Genomic DNA, 22,459 nt, shown 5'->3' on the forward strand with positions numbered 1-22,459 from the left:
AAAATTATTAAAAATATTTGACTAATAAATATTTTTTCATTTCTCATTACTGTAATGCTAATATATCATAGTCATTAGCAAACTGTTCTTTTTCATTTCCTGTTCTTAGAATTCATTTATTAATTTGAATATATTCATCCCATTTTTTTTGTATTAGTTGACATATATCACTTTTTAAAAACTTAAGAATAAATTCTACAATAGGCTTTAAGATTCAAAAAATTGTTTTTTTATAAATCACATAAGTTAAAAGTAAATATTTTCATTCTTTATAACAGTACTTTTTCAAGTTCAAGCTTTACAAACAAAACAAAAATGTTTATAAACAACAAAAAGTATTCACTTTTAACCATTATTTTTTAGTGTATTTTATTTATTTTAACATTATGTATATGTAAGTTAAATGCTTAACTTATCTGTTATAACAATTTGAGAAAAAAAATAAATAAAATCACAATTTCTAGATTTTTTTAAAATATATAACTATCAAATAATATAATTAAATTTTGTTATAATTTAACATAACAATTAAAATATTACTTGGTTTATATGTAAAAATGCTGCATTATTATTCTACAGTAAGTAATTGTGTAAATTATAGGCAAGAAATTTTAAGACAAATGAACAATTGTTAAATGCAAATCATTTACTACAAACTTCATGGTGATTTTAAACCAGTTATATCTTAAAAATTTAGCAAAATAGCATTCACTTAATACAACTATTCCCTATATAAATAAGAAAAATTTCAAGGTAAAATTAAATTCACAAAATTAGTTGCAAAGCTTCATAATAAAGTCTTCATAAAAATCAACAAGAAAAACTAATAAATAATAAAATTTTCCCTGTCTTCATCAAAAAATTATACAAGCATAATAGAGGGTCTTCCAAAAAGAATGCTACCATTTTAAATTATTATCATTATAATATAATTAAATTTTGTTATAATTTAACATAACAATTAAAATATTAGAAAACTGCCAAAATTTCACATTTGCTCATTACAATTTCTCAATGTACTCAAAATATTCCACTACAGCATAGCCATTGTCACTCCTCTCACAGCAACCACAATTCTACTTCTCCTGCAGATTACTCATGTTGAACAATGATCAGTGATTCTAACTTTTCAAACTGCAGAACATAGAACACCTTTTCTATTGCAGAGTTGCCACTTTACTACCTCTAAAAAGTACTGTAAATGAAACGGACAAGACATTTGAATGCAGATTGGAGATAAAACTTGGACAGTTGCTCTATCAATTGGTTGTATGTACCATACTTCTCAGGTAATAATTAACATAATTACAGTAATTTAAAATAGTAGCATTCATTTTGGAATACCCTGTATTTTTTATAACAATATGAGGACCGGACCCTGGTCCCGAACACAGCCCGTATTATTTCACACAATAGCCCCCGTGGGAAATGTTAGAAAAACTTAAAATACAAACAGGATATTCATCCTTCCTCCTTCAGAGAGGCTTCCTGTCTCTCCAGATTCAAACCTTGAGTCACGGAGGAACTGTGAAGGGGGAAGGATGAATATCCTGTTTGTATTTTAAGTTTTTCTAACATTTCCCACGGGGGCTATTGTGTGAAATAATATGGGCTGTGTTTGGGACCAGAGTCCAGTCCTCATAACAACAACAGTTCTTTTATTTCCTTAATATTTTAATTCACTTCATGAAGCAACATTTTATTTTAGGTGAAATATATACAACAAATTTTGTTTCTTATTTCAGGCCTTCCTGTACAGAAACTGTAGTAATTACTTTGCAGTTTTCTCACAAAGAATAATTTCATTGTTATGATTGTAACTAGTGAATTTATTTTACTAACAGCTCTTGGTTTAATTTCCAGATCAAAAATCCATTACATTGCATTGTCAAAAGCATATAATTGAACATTAATATTAATAAAAATTAAATTTATTTTTATAATATAGAAACAAAATATTATTTCTATTTAATGTAAAATATAACATGACATACCTCCATTATTGATGGCAAAAATATTAGAGCTAATCAAATCACATAACTGGTGATATATAGGAAGAGCTGTAAACAGATAAAATGAAAATTAATAAATTACAGAACATAATTTATTATTTTTTTAATGTTCTCTAATATATTTTCATAATAAATCTACAGAGATGCTACATAAATACACTCAAACCTGTTTTTGTGTGGTCTTTTTTTGTGCGATTTTTTTTTGTGCGATTTTTGGAATATATGAATTTCAATCAAATTGGTATACCGCACAAAAAAAATGCACAAAACAAATCGCACAAAAAAAGACCACACAAAAACAGGTTTGAGTGTACTTATTGATAGTTCGTTGAAATTGTAAAAAATATAAAAAGTTACCACAATACTACACCCTTGAAAGAATCTTATAAAAATCACTTGAACAATTTCTAAATAGAAACAGTTTGTTGATCTTAAGTTTTGTTTCATTGCATTGTTTATTTTTGAAAAGTTTTAGTAACTACTATGAATTTTAATATTTATAACATAGAATAGTAAAAATTTATAGTAAAAGTTTAGGTTTAGTAAACTTTATTTCAATGGTCAAATCCCAAACTACTAGTTCTCTCTCCACATTCCAACCATAAGAACCTGCAATACATCATGCTTCTTCATTCTGTACTTTCTCCTTTCTCTCTCAAAAAGATCTTTTTTTTACCAAATAGCCTCTCATGCACATTCTGTTAAACCATATCTATATTGTAATTTTAACTTTTTAAAAATAAATGTAAATCCATTTTGTATAATACATAATGTAATTGTTTTTTTTCCCATGTTTATAAATTTTTATTATGTTTTTATACTTTGATAATATTTTATTGGGGATTTTTTCTCTTGTTATCAGTAATCCAAACATTTCTGACATTTCCAAATGTAATAAATAAATAAATAAATTTGACATTTTCAATTCAATATAAAACCATGACACAATGAAAACATTACTCAATCTCAGACAGACAAAATATAGGATTTTATAAATAAGAATATCCCTTAAATACAACTTGCCAGAATCATTGTTATAAAAAATGTTTCAAAATGAAAAGTGATGCAAAATAATGTAATCTAACTTATAGTATTATCAACAATCTCATAAAAAGTTTTTCATAATGAATGAAAATCAATCCATTCTGCATTTTCCATTAAAGTTATTTACAAAATTTATGTAACACTTAAACAAGAACAACAAACAATAAGATTATCATTCCAGCAAAACTCTTTATTCCTTTCCTTGTTACCTTACAATCCTTTCTTTTCTAATTTGAGACAAGCCATTTACCAGAGAATCCCTTTTAGCAATATATCTAGTTGAATGCTCTACTTACTCGTGAACATTTGCTGTTTTATTCAAAATGACAAACATGGTCTCAAAGCATTTTTAAATACATATAAAGAACCATGCCCAAATTACATCAAATGATAAGGCTGGATGAATTATCTATTTGGCTATACCTTTGCTAATTTTCAGTCTTGTCAACAAGATACCATTTTGCAAGACCAAGACAAGATAATCATCTACTCAGATCATGACAAGATTGAGATGCCATCTCCCAAAACCAAGACAACCCTAAGATTTCTATTACTTTCAAGATATTTCTTATCTAAAACCAAAACTTAACTAGAGAAACTCGTTAGAAAATATAGTTACAAAAGTTAATTATTAAAACAACAAAATTAAATAAACAATGCAATGAGCTTCAAATTTAAAATGCTGTTATCATTACAATGTATTTACTTTTATGTTACAAACTTGCCATCTCCTGAAAAGTTGATTCCTAAAGATTTCCATCCCAGGAGTAAAAAAAAAAAAGCAATCCTGGAAGATTTTATGCTTTTTACTCTCAGCATTATCAAAATGTTTCTGTCTATTCTGCAGTTTTGTTTTAATATATAAACCAGTACTGGATCATGTTGAGTAAATGCAAGAAGAATAAACCTCAATTTATGTTTGAAGAATTTAAAAATTTTACCAAATTCTGGGACTCTCCCAGAAAATTTGGGAGAGTTGGCAACCCTACTTACAAACATGCCTAAAATATAGAATTAAGACTCTTCTGTGAAAAGTACTGACCAAATGAAACAGCATTCAAAAGTTTTTATGACACTAAAAAATCAATAATTCTAATAATGAATCTGTCATCCTGGCACATTGGTAGCACATAAGCCATTTTGAGACAAATTCCCTCAGCAATAGCTGAAGTTGCTGGAATGCAAAATACATATGAAAAAAGTTGAAAGTCTTCTCACATGCTCAGCATGCTCCAATGTGTGATAGAGATAATTTTAAATATATTAATAACTTTATTATTTTAAATTTTCCCACAGCTTTAACTACCAAGATTGAAATATTCACTTTCAAGACAAAGATGAGTCAAAGACACTATTTTGGTCTCAGGACTGTCTCAAGACTTCACAAGACTGATAATTTCTAGAATTTGGCCAATTAATTTTACATAAAATTAATTAGCCAAGTTCTGGTCTGACTGTAATAAGATGATAAAGCCAGATTAACTAAGTATATTATATAAGCTTAATTCAATATCTTATATACATATATATGACAGAGCAATAGTGAACTAAAATGAATATATATATATAACATACAAACTTATTGACTAATAAAATGAATCTGTATTTAAAGATATAAAGTCAAATTTTTTAAAGTAATTTTGTATTTAACTGCTTTGTTAAATTTAAAACTCTGTACACAAAAATCCAAATTGGTTTTAAATTCAACTTGTTTTTTTGGTCACTTATATCAATAGTTTACTTACACCATAAAATCTAAAAAATGTTTGTTGTCTAATTTGGTAAAAAAATTATAATTATAAACATCCTTTTTTTAATATCAAAAAGCATTGTATTTTGATATAAGATATTATGATAATATAAATAAGGCATAAAATTTTGACTGAAAAGTTCAGTTATCCCTCGTACAACACGGCACTTCTACTACATGGTTTCGCTCTAACACAATTTTGAAAAATGGGGACATCCCTGTACACTGTTTCTAGTTTTGTTCTAACATGATGTGAGAATTTGGAAAATCCTCTATACAAAATTTAACATTTTTTAAGTACAAACTTCATTATTCGATATCTTTTTCATCAAGTAAGCATGCATGTTATTTTAAATTTGCCTATGGATTTTATAATATTGAAATTTTCAATTTGTTTTGTGCCTTTCATCAGGTTTAATGAAATCTGATAGTGCAATATTTTTTTCTTCCTTGTCTTAGCTTTCTTATCAACCAGGTGTCATCATTGCTTTCAGATTTTAACATTTAAGATTGTCACTGTGTTTTATTTTTACACATACCATCCATATATTTCCGCAGATAAGACGACCTTCAGATAAGACAAGGTATAAATTTTTGTCAAAGTTTTAGCATACATCTGTCCTATAAGACGATCCCCAAACTATGAATGGCCTGTGAATTTAGTTTAGATCAGCGATCATCATCTGGATAATAATACTGTATAGTGTATACGGAATTATGTCCTATTCATAATTTTTCGAATGAACAAATTTTATTTTCTGCCTTGCTATTGTTGCAAATGTTCGCACTGATTTGGGCATTCAGGTTGACTATTCACGAAAAATGTCGTATAGGTTATTCTATTTTGTGGACATGCCCTACTCTCTACTAGTAAATAATTACAGTTTATCTGTTTTTTTATAATGGTTTTCATTTATATAAATTTCAATCTAAGTTTTTCGTATCTGTCCTATAAGACGACCCCGGATTTTGGTGCCTTTTTTTTATGATTCAACTATCATCTTATCTGAGGAAATATACGGTAATTTAATCATTTTTAGGTAAGTGTTATTAAAGTTTACTAAATACAAAGATTAACCTTTCTTTTTTAATCATAGGTAAGTAATCATTCATAAAAATGATGAACAAAATAACAATATCTCAGTACTCGAATTGTTCCAAACTCAAATAATTGGCTATTCGAACGTAAATTCTGAAAAAGTAAATCACTTTATCCACGAATGAACAAACATAACCCACCAGAACAAATTTTCAATTAATAACATATTATTTTGTCATCGATAAAAACTTATGATAAAAATAAAAAAACAAAGATGTTGCTGATATTTCTGATCAAGATATCATCATCTGAGCTTTACTGTCTACTTTGTAAAAAGAAAATGCCCTTGTTTAACTAAGATTAATATTAACATAATCCAGTGTAATACAGTACTTTTAATTGTGATTGTTAGTTAATTATCAATTGGAAATAACTTATTGATTGCTTTGATAAACATATTTCTCTTAGTAACAAAAAAAAATAGTATATTTTTGTTAACTTTTGGAACCTAACCATTGTATTAGTGCTCTGTTTTGTACAGCATAAATTTGCATAACATGGCACTTTTTCGGAACATAACTACCATGTTATACAAGGGATATCTGTAACTACAATATAAATAAATATGATATACCAAGGAGAACTATTATACCAAATAGAGTGAGCAGATAATAACAAGGAAGTGGAATTTTCCTACATTATAGGATGCCTTTGTCCTAACAATAAATATATCTTTATATAAAAATGATTTTTTTTAAATTTTTATAAATTGCTTTACTAATATCAATAAAATATTACAACAATTTTTTTTTTACAACTGAAGTTAATATCCCTTAACTACAGATTACTTTTCAACTAGTAAACTGAAAAATACTCTTATTACATTTCAAAAAACCAATAGAAATCTTCTATTTTATTCTTTCTTTTGATTTAGTTAATTTTATTAAAATTTTGCATCATCATATGTAAGCAAACAGAAGAAAATTCTCAATTTTTCTGTAATTTTTTAAAATTCTTTTCAGTCATGAATTTAAAAACATTTACATTTAAAGTTATAAAAGAATCTTAATGTATATTTTAAATATATTTATAATTTCCCAGTAAAATTCATACCTTTCTTCACTAGATTAATGTTAACCTTAAAATTTTCTAATGCTAGAAATTAAAAACAATTAGTCTTTATTCAAGACATCTTGTATTAAATGAAACTTTACATTCATTGTTAAGAGACTATTAACTTTAGACCAACAACAATAATTTTTTCAATTAAAAGTTATTTTATCAAAATTATTCTACATTCAAAATAAGATAAATAAATAGAATGGTACAAAAATATGCTAGAATGAATAAACTTGATTTATATTTGTATTAGTTTAATTAAACAATTGACATTGTTTGACATGATTTCATTTCATCAAAATTTATTAACCATTTTAAAACAAAATTGAAAACTAAATTACGAAAAACATTATATATGAAAATTTAATAGGCTAATTACATTTTGATAAATTCTTATCAATATATTCTAGCCACATAAAAGAAATAGACTAAGGAGAAAAGATTAAAGATTTATCCATTATGATTTTAGTAGAAACTATGTCAAATTAAGAATATTCTATAACTGAAAATTATTTTAAATATTTGGAATATATTCTCCTATTCTCACTCAGACTCTTTTAAATCGTAAAACAAACACACTTTAACGCTGAGAACTTTAAATTTAATTATAAAAACAAACGTTTTCGACCCATTCAATGGGCCATCATTAGGCTAACGACATTCGACTACCATTTCGAACAACCAGTTCAAATTGAAATAAATTTACATATATTACATTTTACATTTACATATATTTGGAATATATGTAAATGTCAATCAAAAAATAACAAGATAGTTAGGATAATGAAAAAATAGAGTATCAAATTGTAGTTGGGAAGGTCAAATATATAGGGCATAATCTTGAAACAGAATGCACATCACTTGGCAATTCCTAACAAAGCTAGTAAAAAAGAACAAGCTGTTGCATATTTTTTGACTGCAGAGTAGATTAAGGTTTCTCATTTCCCGGTCTTTTGCTTGTTCCAGGATAAAATTAATTATTTTTAAGATATACAAAATATCATGAAATCAAATGATATAATTATTTTTCGTATTTTAAAGTAATTTAATACGTTCTGCAACCTCCAAAATCATATTAATAATGCTGTGTAAGATATATATTAAAAATCACCTTTGAATTACGTAGAAATTTTCACAAATAGAAAAAATTTATTAAAGTTTGCTGGAAACTGCATGCAACAACAAAAAATGACTTTGAATTGAGTTGAAAATTTCAAGAAAAATGAATTTAGATCAAACTTCTAACTTAGAAAGTAATTTTTGATTTTTTAAATAAAATACACCTATCCCTCATTTTACACGGTACTTCTTTTACACGTTTTCGCTTTTACACGGTTTAAAAAATAAATGTAGAAAATAAACTGGCTATGATCAAATGGAACAATTTTTAACTCTAATCTACATCTATATTCCAATCCACCTTAATTATATGTTATAGTTGATATTTAGGATACTAGGTGACAGTTTTATTTCAATCCGTCAGATAGTAACCGATAAACCGATATAGGGTACTCCCCCATACGCATGAAGTTGCATTCATTGCACATAGTTTTAAACCAGAAAATTTTAATTTTTCGTATTCATAAGTAACAAACGATTACATTATTTTTAATTACATTTTTTACATTACATTACATTACATTACACAATTACATTACATTTTTATGAATCTTTCAGATTTTATTTTTTGTTCCTTTGTACTTTGTATTTAATTAATAAAAGAATATATATTTTTTTTCCCTTTCAATATTTTTGTTTGATTTATGTACCTTTAAAAAATTGAAAAAATTCATAATTAATAAACAACGAAATTATGCATTTTTTGCATACTTTTCGATTTATACGGTTTTACATTCAAAAAGATACAAATTCGATTTACACGTTTTTCTCAGGAATCTATCTTCCATGTAAATCAAGGGATAGGTGTATAATACAAAATACTGTAAATTTTTATAAGATTTTAAAAAGCAAAGATGGTCAATACTCCGATCACTCAAACTAATTCTTATTTTAGTAATGAAAAGTCTTGCTACCAAGAATGCCTTTTCCGATTTAATTGATGTGATTGGAATCGTGTTTAATGCATTTAAGAGAAGACAAATATTATATGTTTCTCACCTGTGTCCTGAAAGATTTCTAGTTTGTTTTCGAGATTGTTGTACTTCTTTTGTTCTGTAGTATTTTTGATTTGTCTACCTCTACTGCTTTAATAGAAACATCATAGCCCAATAATTTGGCAGTTTGTTTGTCTTTAATAATCAGATTATGAAGAAAAACTTCATACTTGCTGACTTCGTACTCATTTGTATCCTTGCCCAATTTGCATAACTTGGCGTTACGCAGTTATTAAAGCTACTGGGCATGGTTAAAAATTAAGACAGCGTAAGCACAATTATTCCAGATACTACTGGTAAAGAATTTTAAGAGTCCTGCCACAAATAAGCTACAGATTGATTATTGACCCTTTGTGACGTGCCATAACGAGCAAAAACTAAAAAAAACTAATAAGTAGGTTTAAAATTAATAAATACAAATGTATTCTGACAGTTTATGAGTGAATTATACTTTCTATTTGCAAAATTTCCTCAACCTTAACGTAAAATAAGAAAAAAGTGAATTTTTAAGAAATTTGCGGGATTACCCGGGATAAGAAAAATTTCCCAGGTTAAAAAAACAACTGGGATTCCGGGATCCCGGAATCCCGTTTGAGAAACCCTAGAGTAGATAGAAGAGAAATTCATAAAAGAATAAGTACCATATAAGAAGATCACTCTATGTTGTTATTCTGAGTACATGAATGAAACAAGCATTATATTGTAAAAGATGCACCTCTTTAAAAGATAATGAAAATTGGATCAACCAACTGTTATCACAAACAATGTAAACAAGTGGATAAAGTGATATATAAAATATACCTGTAACTAAAGAAATAATGGATATAAGGCAGAAAACAGTCTACAAAATGATGAAGGGAAAGTTGCAATACAAGAATATCTGTATACAGTGGTTCCCACATCACCTGAGTCAAGAGCAGCTGGTCCATATGGAAACTATACTTGAACATTTGTTATAAAATAGAGAAGATAGACTTCTTACAGTATCATAATGATTGATCAATCCAATGGTCAACTTCAACTTACAGAGTAAACAATAGAATTCCCAATGAAGAGCTTAATTGGAAAATTCTCCCTCATCCTCTTATAGCACCCAAGGATTACCATCTCTTCTAATCTCTTCAAATGGATATTTTACTCACATTACTAGAAATTGAACCTAAATTCTGGTTATTTTTATCACAAGAAGGTCTATTTTATAAAAATTATTAAAAAATGTGTTGAAAAAATTTGATCATCAAATTCTTTACATAAGAATCTATTGAAATAACTTAATTTCAATTATTTGAATATCAGTGTTATTTATTAATAATTATATATTTTTATTTTAATCCTATTTTATATATTTTTTTTTAAAACAGGCATTTTTTTTTACTTACAATTTCTTGACGGACTTGAAAATTGTCCATCTTCAGTAGCCCCATAATTGGGAAAATTTCCTGTATTACTGTAGGACATGATGAAAGTCAATTTTTACTCTAAAAATAAAAAAATTATTATAATGGTAATTTCAATATTAAATTAATCTTTCACATATTGTTTTTATCATTAAATTATTAATGTCATAATATTACTACTACTAATCATAATAATATACAGGGTGTTCCAAATATATTGTTACAAGCCAATAACTCATACAGTTTGACCAATAGGAATAGTCTTTTTTCATTTTTATGGTTTCAAAGAAGCTTCCTAACAGTAATAAAATTGTCACTCCTCACAGTCTTTCATCAGGGGACTTTTTCACTATATTGTGTTAATATCCATCTATGAAATTGAAATTCAACTGTTTCTGATTAGAAAAAATTGATCACAGCATGTCGTTTATTAACAGTGCAATTAAAAAATAAAACTAAATATAATCACAGAAGTATCCAGTACAGACAACTGATAAAAATACATTTAGACTTGTCTAAAAACATTGATATGAAGACTTTAAAATAAGACTCTCTACAACTAATAACCAGTGCGAAATACAGCTAAGCAATAAATAACAAATATTTTCATAACACCTTCTAGGTTTTTCCTCAACTTTTCTTAATTCTAAATAAGCTGGATCTTCCAAAATCATTCAAGAATATAAAATTTGAATGTAAAATCAAACAGTAAGATGAAGAGTTCAATTTTATAATATAATTCATGCCTTATGTTACTCATAAGGCATGAATTATATCAATTATATCATTTCACATAACCAGTGCTTTTGTTAGTAAATACTATAGCTATAGATAGTTATTGTCAGTGTTCGTTGTTAGGTTGTACACCTGCCAACATTGAATCAGTTCAAAGCAGTAACCATTCAAGCAATAAAACCTACCATGCACTGTGTCTATCAAGAAAACTAAAAAGAATGTAACAATGAACTTAATATTTAATTGTAAAGACTAATACATTTATTACCTTTTCTCATAAATTTGTAATGCATGAGGACATCTTGCATAGTGCCTAGTGCCAAGCACTAGGCACTACGTGAAAGAACTTAAATCTGGTTTAACTTATCTGAGCAGGAATAACTTTAACTATGATTTATTTATAAGAGTGTAGCACAGAAAATTTCTGATATTAATATTTCCTGGTTCTGCAAAATTTCAAGAAAACAACATGCTTCCCATACAATTATGACTTCAAAAAATAATTAAACTCTCTCAAAATTTAGTCAAATCAATCTGCCTTCAAAAGAGAATTATGTATTAAATTACAATATTATGATATGAAAACTTAAATGTTTGAATTCACATTATTGAAATCTCAAAACAAAACTATAAACAACACTTTAAAAAATTTTATAATTATAAAAAACAGTAAAAATTTGAATTTAATTTATAATAAAAATGATTAAACATCCATTAACCCAATTTTTAGATTAATGCTAAATGATTGCCTGTTTACATCAATGTAATCCAGAAATCATTTGGCAATAGAAATTATTTATTATTAAACATTATAATTATAAAATTAACAATTATAAATTTCATAGCTGTGCTTTTCATACCAGTATAGTTTAATGGGGTTTTATGTCATAATAAAATATTGAGATTCTATCTTTGTATTCAACATATTTTAAGAATATAGGGGTGTACTAAATTTTTCTGAATTTGTCTAACATTTCTCACACCCCATTAGTCAAATTGCTAAAGAACTTTTGCTGACAGTAGGTGCTGTGCTTTAAGTTACCAATTTGGTCTTGTTCAATTGATAATTTCCACAATTCTTAGCTGAGAACAATGATTCTTTGTTCTCAGCTAAGTTTTCTCTAATTCTAATTTTTCTTGATGTAAATCTTCAACTTCCTTCTTCAATGTTAGAATTTCTAAACTGTTAAAATGTTCAAAAAGAATTCTGACTAATGTTTTTGATCACTACTGATCTTCATCAGGTCATTTCTGTTTTATAAATAGAATATGTCAAAAACCTTATATTCTTCGATGTATTCCATTTATAAAACATAAATGACCTGATAAAGATCAGTATTAATCGAAAATGTTTGAATATTTTCAAATATTTAATTAAATTTTTGTTCTGAATTTACTAAGGTTAAAGCTGTTTTTATAAAACATGCACACTCTAAAAACAATTCTTACTTCCAGTACAAATTGGTGCTATTTCTAAATGTAAACTTATTCATAATACTATCACAATGAAGATAATGTTTGAAATGGAGGTTCTATGAAAAAGCATAGAATGGAAAAAAAAAAACATCAAATCAAAGTTTTGAAATATAAAACAAAAAGATGGAACAAGACATTTTTGTGCATCAGACATTGATATGTAATTAAAAATTGAAAAATAATTTTATTACTATTTAATTATGTATTCAAACTATTGTACTATTTAGCAATGTATTCAAGCAGAGTTTGTTTGTATACAGAAACTCTGTTCAGTTTATTATGTTGATAGAATCAAATTCTACCAACTAACACTCTGGATCATTTCCAAACAACTCAAAAGATGAAAAATGTTTCAACGGCACAGAAAATACTTTCAAATCCCCAATACGAATACTGTGACATTCCAGCTTTCCTTTTTTGATTAGCATGCTATATGTGACTATAATATGTATTTGTTTTGTTTAAATGTTAATTAATTTAATAACTTTGTTACTTATTTAATTTTCTAAATGTAAATGTTATTTATTAATTCTTTTTGTCTATATGTATTTGTAATGTTGGCTTGCAGTGATATCAAGTAAAAAGTTTGAATATTTCATCAATTTTAAATGTAAAATGTTCCAAACAGCATTTCCATTGATAAATTAATTCATCAAATGCCTGAAAAGTTTGATTTTGGAACATTCAGTTTCCAAATAATAATGTATTAGATATATAACACAAGGAAGATCTCTCATAGTAAGCCAAAAAGATTATTTTGAATTGAATAAAATATTTGCTGGACAAGAAGGTGTTATGTTCATTCTGTAACTCAAAGTTCCATTTTGTTTTCTATTCTGGACACATACAAAGTAATTGTATGGAGCTAAAACATAGAATGCAAAAAGGAATGAATGGAAATTGCATGTTGACATAGAAGAATAGAAAAACAAGGAAGGACTATCAGAAATGAAGTGATCAGAGTGTGTGTTAAGATTATATCAACCAGGGAAAAACAAAGAAAGCAGATTAATATGATCTGGGCATGTGGAGAGGAGAGATGGGAGTGTGTGTGTAAGATGGCTAAAAATGTAAAAGTGCAAGAAAAAGGAGATGTGAAAGCTTCGAGGTAAGCTGGCAAGAAATAGTGAAGAGGTATATGAAGTCTCAAAATCTTAAATGATTAGAGGCAGGAAATTAAAATGTACAACAAAGAAGAATCAGATATGAAAACTACAAGTAATTAGGAAAGATACAGATACAATAATCTGTATTTGATATTTAAATATCTCTGCTCAAATTTCAGTCCAATACTCTGACAAAAAGTTATATTAGCATTTTAAGTCATTATGTGTCATTTTTCAATATGAAATGAAAGAATGTTTTAAATGTTTCAGCTATTTAGAACAGTATCAAATAAACAAATAGCTAACAAATACCAAATAATCTGCATTATTATCATGCTATAAAAAAGCTAATTTAATACTTAAAGTAATTTAACTATATGTATGTGATTAGGCTACCATCATATGATTATTTTAAAAATTATAATAAATAATTTTTAATTTAAAATTTCTGGAAGGAAAAAAATCAGCCTGGAGAACATCTAAAACCCACAACTCCTGCTTACTTTGTAGATGCATTATCAATTACACTACCTGAACCACCATTTGATTTTTTGCTTCCAGAAAAAGCAGTTGTGCAATAAGCAGGAGTTGCAGGTTCAAGTCCAATCCAGACTGATTATTTTTTCCAGAAATTTTAAATTAAAAATTAATTTATTATAATTATTAAAATTATCATGAGATGGCAGCCTAACAACCTATCTCTAGTCAAATTACTTTATATATGTAATTATTAAAGTAATCTTGTTATAGCTAATAATATGACTGATGCTTGGAATTATTTAAATACATCAAATTGTGTTACATTAATTAAAAATCAGATTTGTGAATTTATTGTTTATGTATTGTACAGTATATCTATCAAATAATTAAATATAATGATATTAATTAGATTAATTAAAACATGAAATATTGGGAAACCGTAACTGAATTTTTTAGTGTTTAATTTAAAGAGGACTACAACCTGAAATGCATTTTGAAAATCACATTACTTGAATTTCTGTTTTAAAAAAATGAGAAAATATAAACATAAAACAGTACATCATTTCAAATCTATAACCCATTATCACTTTCCTTCTGATACATATACAACAAACTGACACATTTGTACTGTCAAATGATCCACCAGATTTTTTTATAGGACTGTGTGCTTTTTATGTGATCATTAATTTACGAGGTAATATTACTATAGCCAGATAAAAACTCTAGAAAATCATTTCCTTATCATTTACTCAGATCATCTCACAAAAAAACAAAATTTTCAATTTTAACAATGTTCATCAAATAACTTTAAATCCTGATATTCAAGTCCGAAAGCTGCCAGAGTCAGACTAGGACTTCCTCCTTTAAAAGAAGGATTACTTACTTTGACCACTCTTGTTTCAAATTTTTCAATGGTAACTATTAACTGAAATTATGTGTTCCTCCCAAAACAACTAGAAACACCTCATACTTGTTACCTTCCTTCCACTGTTTAATCCATAACCATAGATCTTTTTTTAATTGGTACGCAAATCATATGTTCAAATTAGAACACTACCTTCATCTTAATCTCAATCAATTTAAGTGCATTCGTAACTGCTTTTTATATAATTTTTAACCTAGTAACTTTTGTTTTAAAACTTTACTTATTTAATATTTCTTATCTATCCATTTTTTGTCTATTTTCACTGAACTTTTTCATATTTTTAGTATTTTACCAGATATGTGTAATTGTATATCCATTATTATATACATAATAATGGATATATATATATGCATATTTGTGTTTATTTATTTGTGTTTCACACTTTTTATTACAGATTCAAAAAATCAAAATAGTTTAGTGCAAAAATAAGTGAGATTCTTTAATTTAATTATTTAAATAGATAGTAGGGTTTGTCGGTTTTTAAACCCAGTTTTGAAAAACTGGTTTTTTGAAGAAATTTGTATAATTTGAAAACCGGGTTTTCGCAAGTAAAAATACCTGTTTTTGAGCCTACATTTAAAACAAAAATTAATTACTTATTTGATTAAAAACATTAACATTTTGATAAAATCATCTCTGACATAAAACAGGAATATTGTTAAATACTAACTTGTAAGTTTCATAAAACTAACTACAAAACAAAAAATCCCCTATGCCTAAAAACCGTCCAATTCGGCTCAATTCAAGTTCTGAATGAAACAGTTGGGATCTTATCAGAACTGTAGAGCATATCCATAGGAGCAAAACAGTCAAAGGAACCATACCTCTACAAGCGACCCTTTGCGAGTACGGCCCCCAAAATCGAGTCGCCCAAGATCAATTACATAACTATCTTCAAAAACGTGAAAAAATGACTTCATCCAGTCCTAGGACACTAAAGTAATAGTTTTTAGTATTAGAGGGTAAATCCAGCACAGTAGCAAGTGAGAGAGTTTTTTCTATTTCTGGTAATTTTGTGTGCAAAAATATGGACACAGTTGAGCAATAGATCTATAGATGTTCTTTGCTTTCTAAAATCATATTTTCTTAAGAAAAACAAGAAATAAAATAATATTTTGTAGGCATTCATTGTTATCCGTTTTTCTTAATGGTTTTCAATGGAGTAAATTTTATATTTTAATATGATATTCTAGCATTTCGTTTGTTTTGTTTTGTGTAGACATTAGTCAATTATATTTTGTTATATTCTTGAAATGTTATAAATATTAAATAAATTAATAAGTTTTAAAACAAGTTGTAAACATCTTATTTCCTTTTTTGAGTAAAAATTTGAAAACTGGTTTTTTAAAAAGTAAGTTTTTGTATAAACCCTAATAGATAGTGTACTTGTATGTGTTAAAAAATAATGCAAAGTGTCTTAATTAACACATAATTAGCAAAAAAACCAACAATTCAGAGTAGGGGATGAGAAATGGGATGTTCTAATGGTTAAAAAATAAAATAAATTGCTAGATGACCTGCAAGCACACTTGCCTTCCTACAGACTTAATATTGTATAATTGCCACTTAGCCATGAAACCATTGCACCTTTCTCAAATCTCTCTTCAGCATCAACATCTACAGGGCAAGAACTTTATTTTGATATTTGAACCACATTTGTATCTTCAGCCATTCTCTCAAACAAAACTAGACAGTATTTAAGGTTTACCAAATTAATATATAGATCAGAGGTTCTCAAACTTTTTCAATCCACCGTCCCCTTTATTCCATAAAGTTATACCCAATGCCCCCTAACCCATCAGTGACCCCAACTTTTGCCTTTGGTCACCGTTCAGTACGCTGCCTCCAGCACCCCCTAGATTTACTCACCGCCCACAGGGGTTATATTGCCCACTTTGAGAACCCCTGATATAGATTGACAAGTGTTTTCAGATTGTTTAGATCCATACTGTACAATATTAACTGATCCAAAACTCAAAAGAATGCATTTTGCTACAGAATTTCTCAAAGAGAAAACAAAATCAAAAATGAAAGTATTCCATTTTTATAATTTTAAAGTAAATGCAAATCAGTTTGAAATTAGAAAGTATCATTTATTTTTTACAATCATAAATCAATCACATGCAACATGTATTGTACACAATAACAGTAACAACTAACAATATTATTTTAGTGATGTCATATTTATTTTCAGAATTGCTAATGACTACATTGCATGCAAATGTTCATAGTTCATAAAAAGCAGTATTTTTTTTTATAGTGTAGAAATATATTTTGGAGAAATTTTTTTAAACTGTTTTGTTGATTAAATATTTATCATACTACCAGTAAGTTCAGCATATAAAACACAAATATTTTAAAAATTATCTTACATTTTTGTTATTGCATTCTGTAAGTTACAATCTGATAACATTTTAAAAATACACAACTTCTTGTTATCTTATACCAAAAGATTCAAGAAGACCCAACAGATATTAAATAACTATGTAATAAGAATAACTGACCTCATGAAACTTGGAAATAAATAGAAATTCTTCAATAGAAGAACATAAGATCAAATTCATTAATACTTTGTGATAACATGCGATAATCAGTTTCATTTTGTTATCCATTTTAGCTTAAGAATCAAATGATTTATAAGTCTTGAAAGATTAATTCCTTTATAAAATTCTCCTAAAAATTATTATTAACTGTGCAAAAAGTCAATATCACAGATAAATGTCAAAGTAAAAGTAACGCCCATTTATAAGATTCTTTAACAGAATAATCTTTCCATAAACTGATCTTTATCTTAAATAAAGGATTCTTAATTGATCAAAAATACATCTGTATCTAATTATCAAAAAGTTTAATTTTGTTGCATAGATTAGACTTTGAACATGAATTTTTTTTAAATTTTAGTGTCTTACACGTCACACGATCTTAAAATTAAGTTATAAACACAATTAAGAGTATTTTTATTGTATTTTTAAGGCTATAAACACTTACCCATGACGAAAATAACTCAATTTCTTAACTAGTTTCGATACCGTATGATGTTGAATCAGAACAAACCCACTCCACTGTCTCGACAATAATACATTTTGACGTCATTGATACGAATAAGTGTTGCCAACAACAAACAACTACATTTCTCTCCCCCCGAGATGGTTTAATAATTAACTATTAATTTGGCCTATATTTCAGGAACGGCTGATCGAAATGACGTGAAATTTAACACTCGAGCAAAACATCGTGTCCTTTATGCAACAAAACGGTCGAAAAGCAAAACTTTTATCTAATTTCTGTCAAACCAAAAGAAAAGAAAGATACCTTAATAATTACTGAGTATTGTTGTAAATCTTTTTTATATAGAACGTGATTAATTTGGCATGTGGTTGCCTCTTGTAAGCGCAACGCCATCGTTCTTGTTGTATCATTGTTTATCAGCTCTGTCGGGAGCAAATCAGTTCTTGACAGTCCCTTGAAACTCCTGGAGTGCTCTTGGTGGAAGCTGACGAGATATACCTCGTCTGCCTAGAGCATCTTACACACTTTCTATGGGATTTAGGTTCGGAGAGCTCGCTGGACATTCCATGCAATGTACAGCAGTGGCGTAGCGTAGTGGGGGCGGCAAGGGCGGCCCGCCCCGGGCGACACTTTTAGGGGGCGGCATTTTTTCACAATAAATAATAATAATATCTCGTAAAAATTTGAACTATTTCATTTCATATTTTTATTGCACCTACGATTCGGACCGATTGAAATGAGCACGGAATTTTTCATTACTTATTCTGTGACGAAAATGGAGAATCCCTTTTCTTTAAATGAATGTATAATAATGACATCTTGCTCATTGTAGCGAATGACAACACCGTCTGTACTGACTTGTAGGGATTCCCCGTATTTTATTTAAGGGAGCGGCGAAATTTTCCTCCGTCCCGGGCGGCTGACACCCACGCTACGCCACTGATGTACAGTACAGTATATCTTCACTACAGTGGCGTGCCGTATACATTTAATGATAGGGAAGCTGTGTTTCTGTAAGAAGCCGACTTCCAGGGGCAATCAGTTAATTGCACGTCAGTGATGGCCTAGGGTCCATTCGTACGTGGGAGGTGGCGGAAGAGACGTATCTGACAAAAACCGACAAAAAAGAAACATAAAAAAAAACATATACTATATACAAAATAGTTTGCTTTAGGACAATCAGCCGTTCGGACATCCTGGGCGTCGATGTGGTTCTTTGATGATCGATCGAAGGTGGCCCCGGGACAGTGGCGTTTACAAGTCTGTAGGGCACGTGGAGACTTCCTCTGTTGGCGTCGGGGACACGGTCTAAGTCCGAAGTGGCACGAGTTACAGGTTGGCACAATAGACGAGAAATTGTATTTTTTTCTTTTTTTTATTTTTTGCGCGTTGACACACGGTGTTTTGGTTATTCGGAACGTTAACCGAGTGCCAGGTGTCCTCGATTGTCGGAGATTATATCAATCTCCGTTTTTTCTTTCATCCATTTTGATCGGTCGTTCTCCCTCAGTCACGCTTCCCGAGTGGTCGGTCCCTGGTTACTAAACGTAACGAGATTCTTACCTGGAGCGGGAAAAAAGTCAAAATCGAAGATGAATTCGATCTTCCACCGATCATAGGACGACTTCCTTCAGCGATTTATGGTTTCTGCCTGGCAATTTGATATAAACAATGGGTGTCCGACTACAAACGACTTTTACCTATTTTTTTTTTTTTTTTTTTTTTTTTTTGAACTAATAAATTTTTCTCTAAATTAACTGTTTTTTCGCGTCTTTCATGACGGGTCAGACCTGTCCGGTACATGATATTTCCATAAAAGTTTTAAACAAATACTGAAAATGATAAAAATAAACAATTTATGTAATTTAGTATTATGTATGTATTATTTGTATTCTAAAATACAAATAATACATACATAATACAAATTGATACGAGACAAACAATGATAGAAAAACTTGTTTTTTTTAATTTTTTATAAACTAACTCTATTCGGCGATTTTTTCCGCAAAGTCGTTAATTACTTTATCACAAAAGTCGCTGGTCGTGGACTCCATCAACGTATTTAAAAGCTCTTTCAAATACGTTGATGGAATACGAAAGCAACGCTAGCGACGACAACTTTTCCTCCGATCGCGTGTTCCTGGCCAATGTATGAATTTGCTTCGTGGTCGAAAAACTGCGCTCAACAGACCCACTCAGTAGATGGTACCGTAAATATTAATGATATTAAATCTTATAATTCTTTTAGCACGTCTTTGTTCGGATCGACATTAATTATAATATGTTTTATGTCTAAGAGTTACTTGTCAATATAATCCGGACACGAATATAAATATTGCGATTCGCTACGTTATTTAGATAAATCAAAAAATTTTCCATAAAATTTACTTAATTTAAAGAATTAAAACGCGCTTAGAAAAATTGTTTTTCATAATATTAAAATTATTAACATCTAAAAGTGATAAAAATTCTAAAGATTTTGTCTGAAAATCTGTCAATATAACTACAGTATAATTAAAAGAAAATTATAATTAAATATAACTTTGCAAAAAAACGTACATAAAAATAACATTGAATACTCTTTACTTTTTAAATCTTAAACAATTCACTTAGTCAAATAGCTCCCTACCAGTGGCTAAGGGTTAAAATTGGTGGAAGCGTTAAACGTGTGTAACTTCCACCAGCTAAACCGGGTGCGGTTGGTGCTCTGTAAAGCGCGTGCCTTCAATGCCCTCTGGCTGCTTTACACCATTCAGTTATTCTTGTCATGGAAGCTGTCTCGTAAGCGTTTCCATTCCGCCACTGACATTCGAATATACAATAGCAATCTTATCGTTTTTTTTCACATGTAGTATAGAAATTTGTAATAAGATACATAATGCAGTTATAATAAAATATTAATTTTAATTAATTCAAAGTACGTTAAAATATGAAAATTTATATTTTAGAAACTACAAGGGAAGGTCATTGGAAGGTGGAAGCAGCGCTTCTACCGCTTCCAATGACGGCAGGCCACTGCTTCACTATCATGAAAGTCATTGATAAGTGCAACCCTCTGTACGCAGACATTATCGTCAATGAAAATGAAATACTGCACCCACAGCGCCTCTGAAAAAATTCTCACATAAGGTTTCAAAATCAATAAAGTTTTGGAAATATTCTGGTTATTCTGTAACAATTCACATTTTTACTGTTATAACGAAGCATTTTATAACAGTATGAGAAGCCAGAACGCAGTAAGTATAAACAAAGTCTCCAGTTAGTTATTTTCAGTTTGCTTATAACGCGGCAAAAAAATGACATCACTTTTCAAAAATGGAGAGCGAGGGAAGACACGGGCTTTTTTTGGACACCGAAAAGCTTAAAGCAAAAAACAAATTGTAATCTGAACATATATCTGAAACTAGCGTCTGGAAAATTTTTTATATTAAAATTAATTGATTATGCTACGGTGCCGCGCCCACGCATTTTGTTTTTCACATATGCTGTTCATCTTGAAAACACACTCGAAAATTTTTATAGAAATGTTGCAGACATTGCTTTTTTCGTTATTAACAGGAAATGTGTAAAGTTAGTTTGCATTTAACTACGAAAACTTTTAAAAGTGTATTAATGAAGACTAGAGGACTGTCCTTACAATCTGCAACAGAGTAAAATTGTTCTCTGTTCGTAGATACTATTGCAAGTCGACGAGGGAACGCCTGATAAATCGACACACAAAGGGATCGCGCTGTGGTAATGGTTAATTACAATGTACGATTTTAACCAAATGCAATATAAAACGAATTATACTTTTTTTTCCATAAAATCGAATCGATTTTTTTCGGAAATAGTATCCGTAATTGCAATAATAGCGAGAGGAATCAAAAAGTCGTATACGCAATGAAAAAACAACGAAGCGCTGCTCAGTAGTTAAAGAAGTAAAGAAATTATCTCAATTTTATGACAAATTCGATAAAAATAACGTGCAAACTTAGGCACCGACGAGATTCGAACTCGTGATCTCCTGTTTACTAGACAGGCGCTTTAACCAACTAAGCCACGGCGCACGCATGTTCACACTTGGTTTGCTTGCTTGTATCAATAAGTAATGTTGTGTTTCTACATATTTTTCATAGTTTATCTAACTATTGCTTCGACAAATCCGGAATCAATTGGGGACTGGGGTTGTTCCGATTAGTCATTTGTTCCGATTACCGACTTCGTACGAAAAAATATATTAACCTGTCCGATGTTCAAATTTTTCTCCGTTA

The 22,459-nt window shown here is 28.8% G+C and overlaps 1 protein-coding gene and 1 non-coding gene across 2 annotated transcripts in view; both read right to left on the minus strand.

Annotated features, from left to right (window-relative positions):
* The window catches only part of Syx13 (syntaxin 13), a 41,929-nt gene extending 23,625 nt beyond the window's left edge, over positions 1–18,304 (minus strand). The window contains exons 1-3 of the mRNA XM_067282212.1: positions 18,186–18,304; positions 10,458–10,556; positions 1,995–2,060 (exon numbers count right to left, since the gene is read on the minus strand). Of these exons, the coding sequence (XP_067138313.1) occupies positions 1,995–2,060; positions 10,458–10,536 (145 nt within the window). The 5' untranslated portion in view covers positions 10,537–10,556; positions 18,186–18,304. The remainder of the gene's footprint in view (positions 1–1,994; positions 2,061–10,457; positions 10,557–18,185) is intronic.
* Positions 18,305–22,181: 3,877 nt separating this feature from the next.
* TRNAT-AGU (transfer RNA threonine (anticodon AGU)) lies at positions 22,182–22,255 on the minus strand. Its single transcript has one exon. It is a non-coding gene; the product is annotated as a tRNA-Thr (tRNA).
* Between the last annotated feature and the right edge of the window lie 204 nt (positions 22,256–22,459).

This window comes from Centruroides vittatus, unplaced genomic scaffold (assembly GCF_030686945.1).
Source record: "Centruroides vittatus isolate TY-2023 unplaced genomic scaffold, ASM3068694v2 contig_10, whole genome shotgun sequence".
NCBI lineage: Eukaryota > Metazoa > Arthropoda > Arachnida > Scorpiones > Buthidae > Centruroides > Centruroides vittatus.